Raw genomic sequence first — 14,592 nt, 5'->3', positions numbered from 1 at the left:
GGGTTTATTTATTACTACTTAATTAAAGTGTGACAGATAGGTGTGCACAGGTATTCTATTTTTGAGAATGGTTGTGTGACCACACCAAGTGACAGATTCGCCGGAGTGATGGTGATGGAGCTAAAGGGGGTCCCAAACTCTTTCCAGACGGTGGTCAGTTACCTAGAGGTCGAGATAACTCAGGCACTTGTGGCTGATGAGATGCGGGGAGGGGGTGGTCGTCAATATTAGATGTCGGAGGTATGAGTCGGCCCGGCCAATTAGCCTAGGGCTTAGGGCTTGGGTCTAGGGCTGGTGCTTTGCAAAAAGGTATACACGTTGTTATGTCGTGACGATTCTTTTATTTGTTCTCCTCAACACTCCCGATGAACTAATCTAAAGCTTCAGAAAAAAAGACGGAAAATGGACTACAAATTGTGAACCCTCGATCCCGTTTCTCTCAATGGTTGAACACCCCGAGCGCAAAGTTCTCAAACTACAATTGTCATACCGCCTCCAGCGTCCCGAGGTACATCTCCCAAGCCGTATCTCATAGTTGTGAAGCTGCGATTTCATTACTTACTTAGCCAACGGAGCGTGTCTCATAGAGATAAACGTGGGTAGTGGGGTTTTCACATACCTCCACAAGAGATTGGCAGTCTGGTTGTATCGAGATCCTTTGATGTAGCTCACGATCTCGTCCGACTTTTCCGGCAAAGCCGACTTGACATCATCGAGCAGTTCGTCGGCGATTTGGTTGAAGCGGTCGATGTTGCGCTGCAGTTCCTTTACGGTCTTCGATGGCCTCTTGGACGGTCATGCCGGTCGAGTAGACGAGGATGGGGACGATGCTGTCAATGTCACCGTGTTTCTGGATATGTAAGCTGTTTGTTAATTCTCAGAAGGGGTTCACTTCTTACTTACGATCTCCTTTCTGAGGGATAACATGTCGTTCGATCTTCATCACCGCGTCAACCAGTCAGAGAGGTCTCATTCAGTGTGTACATTAGACGTTCAACTTACAGGGACATGTTCATGTTAACCTCGTGCCACAGGGTTATCATCTTGGGATGAGTCATGATGAATCGAGGAATGTCATCATTTCTATCGGCGTATCTGTTTATAAGAATCCACAATCCATTAGCTACTGGATAATAAATAGAGAAGAGAGAGAGATTAAGCAATGGAAACGTGAAGGGGGCTGGTACTTACTCATCCAAAGCCAACATTGAGGTAACCGCACTCGTTCCCATTCTTGTCTCCCAGTATTCGGCTACAGTTGGGACCCTCCCGGTCAGTTTTCTCGCTTGTTCACGTTGCTGATAGTCCATGTAATAATCGATTTCCTGGCTGAAGCACATAATTTGGTCTGGAGAGAATCTCATCACACGTGGCACAATGTTTCATCACATCTCTTATCCGACGAAAAGTATCTTCCAGGATATTTGTCATGTCGAGTATTAATCCTAGTTAAACTCCTGGACAGCTATGGTGGGGATAAGCGGCACTCTTTCCGGTGAGAAGATCAGGCTATATGGGTGAGGCTCAACAAGCTGGTGACATGATGGGCTACGAGTCAGCATGATCCACCATTGGTCTGAGGTGCTATCGTATTCCTGCAGGCGAGCCCCGGTGAATAAAAGCAACCCGGTGAGTCTCGACCCGTCATCACCCCACCTTGCAAGCACTAGAACTATAAAATGTTTAGCATCAGGTTTATATGATTCTCAGTAGTGAATTAATCAATATCATTTTACCCAATCTATCTGTGCCATTTACCAGATTCCCTTTTATAATGCTCCGTTTTCAGTGGTCGAAAACCTTGCTTATATATTATTCCACGGGTAGGGTCCTTATAGCAGACCTTCAGGGTGCGGTCAAGGGATGGGTGGAGATCGCCTATATCCAACAAAGAGAGTCGCAGTGTGCTGGTCTGTATTAAAATTTTGATCAAACAATACTACACTTCTATCAGTATATCAGACATCGGACCAAAAGTGATCCAAATGGGGTATATCTAGAGTACTCTCGTTCATCGAACCAATTCTCGACGCATGAGGGTCAAGATTGCAAGACAGCGAGCATTTCTCGAATTCGATCTGGTATACGTGTCCCTTTCTTTGGCATGTTGTCAAAAGAAACATCCATCGCAGAGACAACGATTAGTTCTTTTTCCTCTACTCCAAATGGTACCCAGCTTGACACGGGAGTATGTGCCATTGGTCAAGATAGTGCAGCTTGTAGAGTACCAGGGACATAACGTAAAGAAGTATCGATCCGCTGACAAATAAGAAACATCTCTAAGGAACGCTTGGAATGGAACAGGCACCCACCCATGATTTGGTGAGTTGCTCTGCAGAAGAACCCCCATCTCCATCTACTGTACAAACAAGACCGACGACTTGGGGATTCTGGCACACAGATAGATATCTGAAGTTACCTAGGTAGTTAGTAGCCCTCCGTTTCCAAAGGAAGTGTATCGCGAAGCTTTTACATTTTGTGATAACTGACATGCTTCATCGCGAATAATTAGAAAGGGCATTAAAACACGACTTCAAGAGCAGTTCGTGTACAGGAGTAACTCCGTGCTACCCTATCACTACCTATGCACAGACTTCACCTAACTCCTGATAAACACGCTCACTCGCTACAAAGCCTGGCGGATAGGACCGATAAATCATCTATTTCATCTACAGTACTCGACTTCACGCAACGCAACACAGCAGACCTCACAGTAAAAAAGAAAAGAAAGAATTCGCAACGCTTTCTGCATTCATGCTTCGATAGCTAACTACCTAAGCAAGTATGAGTACCAAATCTTGTCCAAATTCCCCGGTCAGCAGCTGAAATTAACAAGAGAGAAAGGGTCCTTGTCGTGACAAACAAGGGGAGGTGTATATATACGCTACATGCGTAGTATGGTGTGCTCACACACCAAGAGTGCGAACTATGATCAGATATAACTATATATATATTAACAGCACAAGAAACCATCCGGATATATATATATGTATAATCGAAACCTCATACACTGCGAAAGCCTTTCTCAACACACGCTGACAGCTACAACTTTCGATTTTTATATTTATTCTCAATCTCAGATATCCATGCTTTGGGATTGATTTAAGATCCGATGCTACTCGCGTTTCTTACTAACAGGTCTTTACAAGGAAAAGAGCAGTGCAGATTTTAAGATGTATATTGTATGCAATTAAATACAAAGGAATGAAACGATCCAACCAACTAGCCAACTAAAACCAATCGAGTTCCCTCTTGTGACTCCTCTATTACGGACCTTGTGATCTTGACCCTCTATCCGCAAAACCCATCAGTGCACGCGCGATTCCCGAGTCACAATTCCAACCATTCGCTTCAACAACAGCAGCAGCAGCAACAAAAAGGAAAAACCACCCCGACAACTATCCTAGCGCTTTACTTCCAAACAAGCGGGCCAATCCAAAGGCTAAGAGACCGCTTAGATGTACTGGTAAGCGCCCTTCTCGCCATCCTTGCCCTTCCACTCGGTGGCCTTGCCGTCGAAAGGAATGCAGTCGGCGTGGTTGCCGGTCGGGGGCTTGGCGGAGGGCATGTTGACGAAGACCTGGTAGACGTTCTGGCCGTTGACCTGCTTGGCCAGAGGGCAGGCCATCCAGCCGGTGGCACCGGAGCCGGTGAAACCGAAGTGGCCGGAGGGGCTGCCAGGGGCGTAGATGAAGGGACCGCCCATGACGTCCTTGGGGAGGTCGGGCTGGCCGGCCTGGGTGTAACGCAGGGCGCCGTTCTGGTCGATGTAGATGTTCTGGCCGCGGTCGACGAGGACGTCCAGAGCGTTACCGGAGGGAGCGAAGACGGTCTGCTTGCCCTCAGGGCACTTCTTGTCGGGCGGGCAGAAAGTGGCAGGAGAGCCACCAACCCAGAAGCCGAAGCCAGAGGCGTTGATGTCAAGGCCGTGGATGGCGTTGCCCTGGCGGTCGGCAGACAGGGTGAAGGGAGTCTTGTCCTGGCGGGCAGCCAGGGTGCTGTTGGTGGGCGCCGCGGCGGCGAGGAGGGGAAGGAGAGAGACGGCAGAGAGCTGGAACTTCATTTTGATGGTAGATTAAAAAGGATTGTAAGACTGTAAAAGGTCGGAGAATGTGATAGATTTGTTAAACGACTGTAGAAGTTGGAATGAGTGGCTTTGGTTGGTTTGGAAAGTTGGTTGTTGATGGATGAGAGAGCTTGAGAGGCATCCCGACGGCCATACTTATATGTTTCTATCCCCCCTTTGAGGCCATAAGTCCTTTGCCCTGAATGCCCCCAACAGACCCCGTACGAAAAGCCAAGCACTCCACAAAAGGAGGTGAGATGGAATTAGAAGCATACCGCTACTCCACAAAGAACGGTAGTCACATAGGGCTCAGATCGCTTGCGGCCGTTGCGACATAGCCTAAAGAGGATCCGTATCCGGCGTGGGAATGGCGGCAGATCTGCAGACTCGACTGGGAAAGTGGTCTAGTGTAAGTGCTTCTTAGCGCTGGTGGAGCGTCGCGGCTAAACATCCGAGACAGCCTGCAGGAGGCCATCTCTCCCTAATTGTGGCTGGAGCAGTGTTGAATGTCCATTGTGCTGGATGGAGCACAGACAAGGAGAATTACGGAGTAGCAAGTACTCCGTACGCAGTGCCACACCGCGGTTGTAGCGGTATACTCAGCTTACGGTGTATGGCAAAGCGGTCTACCCTGACCATAGCGAACTCTGGGAGTCTGGAGAATCCCTGTCCTCCCCGGGGCTTTCCCTCAGATTTCTAATTATGGAAAGCTCTTACGATCTATCGTCGTGGACTTGCTGCCACGTTGAGTTCAGGGCCCGGTCCAATAGGAATACATGTGTCCAACTCTAAGAGTCTAGAGAACCTTGTCTGCATAGTGGACTGTGGTATGTCGGGAGTAGTAAGGGAGGTGCTGATCGCCGTTAATTCCATGGCAAAGAACAACAAAGAAGCGACGAAGAAAAAGGATATCTGGTATACGTATACCTTTCTTGGCCCCCAACGGTGAACGTGCGGTGCTGATCCCCCTTAAACTTCTACCTATCCAGTGTACCTGACATATGCAAAGGCGAGCAAGCACAGATGACAGTGAACTCAACAGGGTCTAGGCTAGGGTAAAACTAATGAATATGAGGACAAACCCATATAGCCAGGTCCATAGTGCATCCAATTAGGTTTTGACGGTTACTCTGTCGGGCAATTGTCGTCTGTTAGAGAGGGAAATAGACCGCCTAGATAGCTTATCCGCCGAGAGGCTAGGAACGTCGATCAGGGACAGCGTCAAAACCGTCGATCCATTCTTGGCATTTCTTAGGGGTCGGGGACCGTCGACGCGGTTCGGACGAGTCCGTACACCGTAAATCATGCTGCTAAACTCAGCCTTGGAAGCAACGAAGAATCTCCTCGTTGGTCAGTCTCGAACATCTGTTCATTCGTTTCCAGAAAAAAAGGAGGTTGTCGATAAAAAATCTAAATGAATCCAAGGCACGACGTCGGAAGAGAAATGCCGGAGAAACAAAACCCCCGAAAACAAAAAAAGAAGCTTTTCCAAATCCATAACAACGAGTCAACGACACTTCGATAATACACCGTAATGATCTGATCAAAAACAACCACATAGACCCGGATAACGGCATGAATTCTTGTCTCGAACTGCCCAGAGCCCCGGAGTAAGTCTCCGTACTCCGAGTCCAGTACAAGCCAAGCCACGCGGTCACATAGCATCCACTAGCTAAGTAGCTAGCTAACTCCGCACACGACGCTAAAATCCTTCTCGAAATCCAATGCCAACCAATAGGGAAAAAAGCACCCAGCGATCGACAGCTCTGCAGCCCCTGCGGGGCGACAAGTCGGGAGGCGCACAGCCACCCGTGAACCGGGCCGCCGGACCGGTTCTTAGTGACAGTCCGGATTAGGATGATGGCGGGACGTTCCGATCCGGCCTATGCTAGTCTCTGTCTTTCTCCTACTCCTAGGAACTCGATGCTGCTTGGGAGTTGTGTTTTGAGATAGGTAGGACTCGTGGAATAATAATGTCAAGGGAGCTGGAACATGGTTTATCCAACGCTTATTCATCACAGCCACGGCCAGCGCCCTTTCACCAAGGTCGCATAACTCTGTACCGCTTAATTATTTTGCTCGATCTTTGAATGTTTGGATTAACTTTTTGTGTCGTACAGACTCTACGGAGGACATGGTAGATTGATTCAATAAAGGGTAGAAGAAACGAACAAACTTTGCGATCGTAGCGTTAGAAATGATACTTCTGCTAGCTACTGCATGTACTGCATGACATCCAGCTTGCTAGGTACTGGATCACAGACTGTAGACATGTTAGAAAATGTATATCCGTATATCAATTGGAGTAATGGAGCGCAGAGTCATTGTACTGTACGGAGTAGAAAGGAGCTATTATTCCACACTGACAGCACTGCTGCGTACGGTGTGTGTAGTAACGTACCGAAGATAGGAAGTCCTCCGTAGGACGCCTCAGCATATTGATACACGACAACTCAAAGGACAATAGATTTTGAAAGTCGAATTAAGAATGCATAAAAGAAGAACAAGGGGGGGGGGAAAACAGGCATTTTTGTTTCCCTTACTGAATTTCAAAAAGTGAATAGGCCTACACGTGCGTAGCAGAAGTACAAAACTGCCATAACACGAAAATATATATCTTCATCGACATCGATCTACTTTATATATATCTCTCCTTGAGCACATAATATCCACCACGCCACAGCACACAAACATCGACCTTCTTTCTTTCTTTAGATAGATAAATATTTAGTATCTACAATCTGCATAATAAAAAAAAGAACATTTCAATGCTCCTAATTTCAAGATATAAGCGGTCTTCAACTACTTCGGCCGCTGAGATCTACCGTATGATAAGATAGATTTATGCCCCAGGCAGCCTACTGCTAGTAATCTTCGACCAAGTCACATGGCCACTACTTATTAAACATAGCGCCATGGATCCATCTCAAAAACCTCCCCGGGCCGAGTCAAGTCCCGACAGAAACCCCTTTACCTCCTGTAACCTAACCTGACCTGACCTTTTCGTAGCCTTTCCAGTGGACGAATGCTCCTCAGCAGCAAAGGAATGAAGAAAGGTTTACATCTTATTCCTACTACTCCACGCATTAGCGCGATTATACGTGTGTGATCCTGTACAATATCCTCCGTAGTTGGGTATCTACTCGTTGAGTTGTCTGTCTCCGTCTCGAAAACTTGAAGTCTCCGTCATTTGCGTATTAATCGGATACCCTGGGGACACCACGGCCTGGGGCCAAAACCTCCGCCTAGTTCCATTCTGATTTCTTCATAGCAATTCAGCTGGTTCCGTCGTGCTATCTACGGAGTGCAGAGTAGGTGATACCTAATGAGCTATTTGGAACAAGGTCGTCGATAGACAAATTCATAAATTAACGTCTACTTCCATGTGTAAATACATAAGAGAGTGAAATTCGACCAAGTGACTATCATGCTCATAATTTCGTTCCTTCAATGAGATATCAGACCAAGTCCACCTCCAAATACCAGTTTGATACTCTAACGCCGCACCAAAAGATAAAGTCAACATGGCTTGCTGGCAAGATGGCGCAGCCAGGTCTCCCAAGCAACCAGACCGTCAGACGAAGAAAGCCAAGCAACATAGGAAGCCTCCAGCTTGGACACGCGTCGTCATCGTTATCCACTCGAACGACAAACACACATACGTAGTCATCAATACTCTGCAACCAACGGCAGGTCTCGAGAACTCCTCCCAACCCAGATCTTAAAGGTCCCGTCCACCGGCATCACCCAGTTCTGCTTCCTGGTGCTCCAGTAGCTGAGGTCCTTTCTGGTCAGAGAAAGTTCCACGTCTTCGACCTGGCCCGGCTGCAGCTCGATCTTGGTGAAGTTCCGAAGCACGCGGACCGGAAATTCAATCTGCTCACCAGCTCCTTCGTCCCCTTCGGTCACATTGTCCGGAAATGAAACGTAGACCTGGACTATTTCGCTTCCCGTCCGTGATCCCGTATTCTTGACTCGTACGCGCACCTGCACGAACACTTCATAAAGGGACGGGTTACCCCCTTCCCCTCCTCCGGCAGGCGACGGTGCCTGCACCGTGTTGTAACCCGCAGGATAGGGATATCGTCGTCGACGTTCAGCTTCATCGAGAGACGTAATGTACGGGTAAATATACTTGTTTAGCTTTCTGATTTCATCGGGAAAGAGTGCGGTCTCGGGGTCAGGAATGTCGCCGTCGTAGGACGGGGGGAGCGCTGCGTCTGCGGGTCGAGGAGAAGGTAAGGGGGACTTCTCTCGCACGTGTCTGACGCTGAGTTCCTCAAATTCAAAGGCCGTATATGACAGACCAAAGCCGAACTCATACCGAGGTGCAATCCCATACTTGTCGAAATGGCGGTAATCGATGTAAAGACCATCGGTGAAATTCATCTGTGGAACCCGTCCGTTCGGTCGGTACAGAACCTTCGATCCCTCGCCGTAATCGTCCAAGCTTTTGCCGACCGTGTATGGGAGCCTTCCGCTGGCATCTACGTCCCCAAAGAGGACGTCCACTAGGGCGTTTCCGCTCTCTTCTCCGGGAAGATTTGCAAAAAGGACAGCTTTCACACCGTGAAGGTCGACCCATTGCTCCACAGCAACCGGACCAATGGAGTGCACAACAACAACTGTCTTTCCTTTACCGTCACCGCAGCCATTGGCGACTTTCTTCACAAGATCATCGCCCCCTTTCTGCAGGAACAGATTATTCCTATCCCCGTGGATGCCGCCACTTGCGATGAAGCCTTCTCCGCCATCCGAGTTCACAAACACAATACACAGATCCTTGTCCTTGAGGTCCGTGTCTTCGACCTTATTTGTCAGGTAACTCGTCGTTTCAACATCTTTAGAATTCCAGGCGGACTGCAAAGCCTCCCATGGAGTTATCAGATAAGGAAAATCAACTGCTCCACTTCCCCAACCGGATGCCAGCGTTCCTTGATTGCAGCCTCTGTCCGGACAGGCGTTAGGCCCGTCACCTGGACCAGCATCTTCACCGTATACTCCGACACGGTATTTCTCTCCTGGCTTTGGCGCATATCTCGAAAGTGGCAGGGTATTATCCGCGTTCTTCACCAGCACAGTGCCCTCAGCGGCGACTTTACGGGCGATAATATTATGAGCATTTTTCCCTTTTCCCTGAGCATCCACGAAGTGATTCACAACGGCAGTGGCATCGTCACCGCTGCCCTCGTACAGACGACCAATCTCCTTGTCAGTCCACGAGGAGAAGTTGGGACCACCATCTCCGAACGGCGGGGGCTGCTTCCAGGAGTCCTGTCTCATTTGATACCAGGCCGCGACTATGCGGGTTACCATGTCGTTTAGTCGCTCCATCGGTACAGTATGGTTTAGAACGGCCCTTGTCAACTGACTACCCCAGAGAGATTTTCCATCCGTCCATCGGACACCGTCACCCGGCATCGACATATCCAGGCCCGCGAGAGCACTGTCCACGCCGGCACGTTGGGCAAGCCAGTCGGATTGGACGAAACCTTGGAAGCCCAGCTCATCCTTGAGAATACCGTTGAGGATCTTGCTATTGTCACAGGCATGGGTGTTGTTGACCATCTGATATGAGCACATTACGCTGACAACACCAGCGCGAACGCTCTCAGCAAATGGCCATACGAATACTTCATGTAGCGCGCGGTCATCGATGTTCGATGACATCGCGGTCGGTAGATCCCATTCAAAAGGTTGCCGGAAATGCTCTTGCTCGTTCATCACGTAGTGCTTCGCGGTGGCCATTACCCCGTTTCGCTGAATACCTCGAATGGTATGTGCTGCTCCAACCGCCTGTAGAACGGGGTCTGAACCAAAGCCTTCCCAGTTTCTTCCCCCTGCTGGCATCTTCCCCAACGGGCCCATGGACGGCCCCAATATGGCATTTACCCCTTTCAAACGAGCTTCACGTCCGAGGGCGAAACCACGCTCATACATCAGAGTTCGGTTCCATGTGGCACCGGTAGTGACTCCGGCCGGGAAAGCCGTAATATGGTCGGCAAATCGCAGTCCCAGTGGCCCATCTTGCAAGCAGAGAGAAGGAAACCCCACATACATCGTGGGTCCTAAGATTTGTTCAGCCATGTAAAAGGGTGAAAGGGATGTTGTTCTTTGGATTTCCTACCTGTGTTGCCTACGCAGAGTCCCATTTGCCAACCAGTACCGGTCGTGATATTGACCTTTTCTATCAGAGTCATCTGCTCCACCATTTTCTGGGCCTTGCGGTAGCTCTCAGCCCACCGCTCAGTAGTTCCTCCTCGAGGAGTAGGATACCAAGGATCCGTTTCCTAGAGTATCAGTCAGCAAAATACTGGCATCAAGTAAAAGCAGAGACCGGGAACATGTAAAGGGAGAAATGAACGTTAAAGGACACGTCAATACCAACCTGTTTTCCCTTCCCTGGACGATCTCTCGTCGTCAACCATCCCACTAAACCGGCAACTAACCCAGACACAACAATAGCAGCCACAATCACCCACAACCTCCGCTTTCTAGAAGAAAAAAACTTGCGAGCTCGACCGCGAATCCGGCCTTTTCTGCTCCGCATCATTGCGGCAGTCCGTTCATCAACCTCATCGTCGTCATCGTCCGAGTCAGAACTCAGCGAAGATGCAGACAGCTGATCCAGCTGCACTTCATTCACATTATCAAAGTATCTCTCAATATCCTCCGGGTTGCTGAGGAGGGGTTCTTTCGCGCTAGTGCCACGCTCGCGGTACATGTTTGAAGGTTGCTGCTGCTGCGAGGATGTATTCAACAAGTTTCCAGTATCAACACCAGAGACAGAGACATGACGCTCATTGATATCTGCTCCGGGGTCTCTCTCTTTTCCACTGCCCGGCGTCCTTCGTAGCGGGATATTGTCCGCTGCGTCGGACAGCAAATCTGGGGTCTTGGCGCCTGGATCTGCGCCCATGGTGACATGTCGCGCCGCAAGTGGACTTGTATATCTTACGGAAGCATCCCAGCTGGGGAACGAAGACAAAGAAAAAAAGATTGATTTCACCAGATTCTCGTCCGATTGGGCTGCAGGCTAGACGACGAAGCAAACGAGGAGAGATGAAGGGAGTGGCAGCTTGTTCGCGCTCGCAGCTGGAAGGAGCCTCGGTCGGGAACAACATGTGGCCTTCCGACCAATCGGAACCGTTGAGTGGCACGACAGGAACAAAGGGCTGAATCACGTCACCGCTCCTCGTTATTTTCGACTTCACATAAAGGAAAATGCTTGTTCTCTACCATGTGACGTGGGAGAACATCTCCCATCATGGCCTTTGTGATGGATATTTCTTTCTGCAGCATCTGTATGGCCAGACATCAGTTCAATGGACAAGAGTGTCCATACCATCCTATCGATACCTACTAGATATCCCAATCCGAATCATCGCGGTCTGATATCTATTTCTACTGTAAGATGGAAATATTCTTTGGTGGTTCTTCAACATATACTTTCCCTAATAGCCTTTCCAACAGAAGATAAGACAGGTATCAAGTAAATCATAAAATCATCCCATCTGCACCATCTCACGATCACCAATGACCCTTAAAAGTATTTCCTACCTGCAAGTACTACACTACAATCTACATTTCTTCAGAAGAAACCACAGATGCCACAACCTCAGTAGTTTGAAACGGCCCGGGGAACAAAAAGGCTTAAAAAGAAAGTTTACCTCTCAGTCAGACCACGGTCCACGGTCCATTTTCTTTGTCTGTTCCTGTTCCTGTTCCGCTTGGGCAATCTGATAGATCCGGATCCGGATATGCTTCTGCGAAATCGACAGTGTGAATAGAGCAGGGACAAAAGGGCATCAATCCACATTTAGTACATCTCGCTGCAGACAGTTAAGGGGCTAATTAATCATTGCCAAGCAGGTACTGCCACAGGGGAACTTGGACTGGACTGAACTGAACTACAGAGTTAGATAGGTCAGATGGTGAACTAAGGCCACTAAGATCCTGTCCAGGCTACAGAGTACTTCGAAAGAAAAGCAACAACAGCAGCATATACCCTTTGCCGCTGGCAAGTTATTAAATCCACAATGCGTGGAGGCTAGATTGAATCGAATTCCTAGTCATAACGTAAGACTGGCTTAACTCTGCCGCTAGTTCAGTGGGGAAGAAAATCAAGGTCTGTCCGTACTGTAAGTTCTTAGTTGTTTAATCTTAGTTAGCAGGCATATCACATGGCACGTGGCCCCGCCAGCTTCCCTGCTGGCCCCGGGGGAGCATGGAACTCTAATGTTCTCGGGATCGAACCGATTGTTTATCGAGAATATGGTCTTGTGTACGATTTTAATCGTAGAAGTATCAGTACTGTCACCTAGCTTGAATGAAGGAGATCATAATGAGGCTTACCTACCAGGCGATTGAATTGTAAAAAGCCTGACCCTGAGCCCTAAGCCCTATTCTATCTAGGCTTGTCGGATCGGCCGAACTCCTGCTCTGAGAGGTTTCTTATGAATGGGAAGAAGCTTGCCTTTACACATGTACCTGTGTTCAAGCGGACAATGCTTCAAGAGTCAGTAAAGACAGGTAGATGAAAATAGACAACAGATAGCTGGTGTATATACAACCGCTACCAAGATGCTGAAATTTCGTTGTTCCGAGTGTCCGATATGCGGTGTTCTCGAATCAAACAGTGGGAGTGCCCGTTAGGATGAAAATGGGGCCTGATACTTGCCGCACTTGTCATCCGCTATGAGGGGCAGTGGATTTTCCGGTCCGGAAAGGAGTAAATACTGTCGACGTCCATGATTTCTCGGATTTCCTTCGGGCTTTGACGCAGTGATGTTCATCCAAAGCGGTGCTTCTTGAAAAAAAAAAAAATAAAAAAAAAAAAAAAAAGAAATATCATGTTATTTCTTCCAGAGGCTGGATCAGGTTGTGCTCATGGGCCGCGGCATCTTTGTGAGGACAACGTTTTCAAGTATTTGCTCAAGGTCTTGAAGGTGAAAGAACAACAGGCGTAGAAAGAGACTCAGCTGTACTGTACCGTATATGCACAGTGCGATGGACCCCTCTGAAACCCTCCCAGCACCCATCCTTGAGATGGTCCTGGAGCTCATTGATGATCTCCTTTCCCTTCACAATCTCCATGATGCGCCACTTGCCGTTGCCTCGTTGCTACACGAGGACGGCGTTGCGCCGGTGATCGTGGAAGCCATAATATCTAGAAATGTCCCGTGGCACACTCGACACCTGATCCGCAGGATAGCACTGATTCGATGGGATAATGATGAACCCTCCAGTATGATGATTTCTGGAAACCTTCTGTCTCTGCCTGCGTTCATCAGATGCACGAGCTGAAAACGGCCGGCGGAATGTCTCTTTTCTTTGACCTCGACTACTGCTCCTACATCGACGGAACGATATCCGTCCTTTCTTTCTACTACTGCTACTACCACCACCCACCCCAATCGAAAAGCCTTCCCGCATCTGCAGCCGCTGTCTTCCCACCTTTAAGTCGAAACCTAAGGGGAAAGAACCTGGGGCCAAAGCGAATATGACCTCAACTGGTCCGGTTCCCCGGGATTCCACTTCGTACTCAACCTCGGCGGCATCCCGCAATCTCCTCTGAGATACGTCGAGCTTCGCGTCTTCCGGCGTTTCGGATTCGCCATCTGGGACTGGAGAAGGATGGAAGCGCTGGGATTTTTGAAGACTCCATCCAACACCCGGGAGGAGGAGAAAAGTCATCCAAATGCCCCCGTATCGGAGTCCGACGCCTACTTCAGATGGCGGAGCATCCTGACGGAAGCGGAGTTGGAAGAAGTCAAGCGGAGACGGAAGCATTACTGGCCATCGTATGATACTATCGTCCAGATTCCTGATCTTTTCGGTTAGAGATGAATGGAAAAAGAGTCTCGATCATGAACGTAGTAACTGCAATGCGTGTTCTGTCAGGCGTATAGGTCTGATTGTTTTGTATAGTTTCGAAGAGCCCGTCCGTTCCATCACTATTAATCATATCCGCCATACTCCATATATGGTACTCTGTAGATTCTAGCGGCTGTTTGGTAGGCATCTAGTTTTCCAATGCTAAGTCACCCAGAAAAGATATAACTACACACGGTATATTTTACGGAGACAAATGTACAGACCGCTATCAGTTCTCTCTTTACAACAACGCACAACATAAAATGCCAAATGAAATGCCTGCATAAAAACCTAGATAGGTCATTATTGCAGACAATTTATAATACAGACATACTTGCAGAGATCCTACAAGACAGGGTGCAGGTTTCTGTCTATCTGTCTGGATTTGCTGGATCTATGCCTTATTAAGTAAAAATTTCCACTATCACCACAACTGGACTAGATCTTGAGGATGTGCAGGTCCCAGTTTTCTGCAGTAGTGGGCTGCGCCGATCGTGCGGGTATGCATGCTGTAGCTGATGCATTATTAGGCTCCGTACCCAGTGAGCTTTTAGGTAAAGACGCATTGACCATCACAATATTTGAGCTTTTCCTTTTCTTGGTTTGCTTTACGTACTGGCGAGTCGATCAGTTACTGCACTCGGGAGCAT

At 48.6% G+C, this 14,592-nt stretch overlaps 4 protein-coding genes across 4 annotated transcripts; 1 reads left to right on the top strand and 3 right to left on the bottom strand.

Annotated features, from left to right (window-relative positions):
• Nucleotides 1–709: 709 nt before the first annotated feature.
• VTN00DRAFT_8854 (uncharacterized protein) lies at nt 710–927 on the bottom strand (the record flags this gene model as incomplete). The annotated part of the gene is made up of 2 exons (XM_069435749.1): nt 710–850; nt 904–927. The coding sequence occupies 2 exons, from the start codon at nt 925–927 to the stop codon at nt 710–712; spliced, it is 165 nt and encodes a 54-aa protein (XP_069285664.1).
• Nucleotides 928–3,454: 2,527 nt separating this feature from the next.
• On the bottom strand, nt 3,455–4,063 carry VTN00DRAFT_8853 (uncharacterized protein; the record flags this gene model as incomplete). The annotated part of the gene is made up of 1 exon (XM_069435748.1): nt 3,455–4,063. The coding sequence occupies one exon, from the start codon at nt 4,061–4,063 to the stop codon at nt 3,455–3,457; it is 609 nt and encodes a 202-aa protein (XP_069285663.1).
• Nucleotides 4,064–7,735: 3,672 nt separating this feature from the next.
• VTN00DRAFT_8852 (uncharacterized protein) lies at nt 7,736–10,985 on the bottom strand (the record flags this gene model as incomplete). The annotated part of the gene is made up of 3 exons (XM_069435747.1): nt 7,736–10,134; nt 10,194–10,356; nt 10,455–10,985. The coding sequence occupies 3 exons, from the start codon at nt 10,983–10,985 to the stop codon at nt 7,736–7,738; spliced, it is 3,093 nt and encodes a 1,030-aa protein (XP_069285662.1).
• A 2,090-nt stretch (nt 10,986–13,075) lies between these two features.
• VTN00DRAFT_8851 (uncharacterized protein) lies at nt 13,076–13,909 on the top strand (the record flags this gene model as incomplete). Its single annotated transcript, XM_069435746.1, has 2 exons — nt 13,076–13,313; nt 13,542–13,909. The coding sequence occupies 2 exons, from the start codon at nt 13,076–13,078 to the stop codon at nt 13,907–13,909; spliced, it is 606 nt and encodes a 201-aa protein (XP_069285661.1).
• Nucleotides 13,910–14,592: the final 683 nt, after the last annotated feature.

Source organism: Thermoascus crustaceus, assembly GCF_041956765.1.
Source record: "Thermoascus crustaceus strain CBS 181.67 unplaced genomic scaffold VTN00scaffold_6, whole genome shotgun sequence".
Taxonomy (NCBI): Eukaryota; Fungi; Ascomycota; class Eurotiomycetes; order Eurotiales; family Thermoascaceae; genus Thermoascus; species Thermoascus crustaceus.
This window is presented reverse-complemented; position numbering and strand designations above follow the sequence as displayed.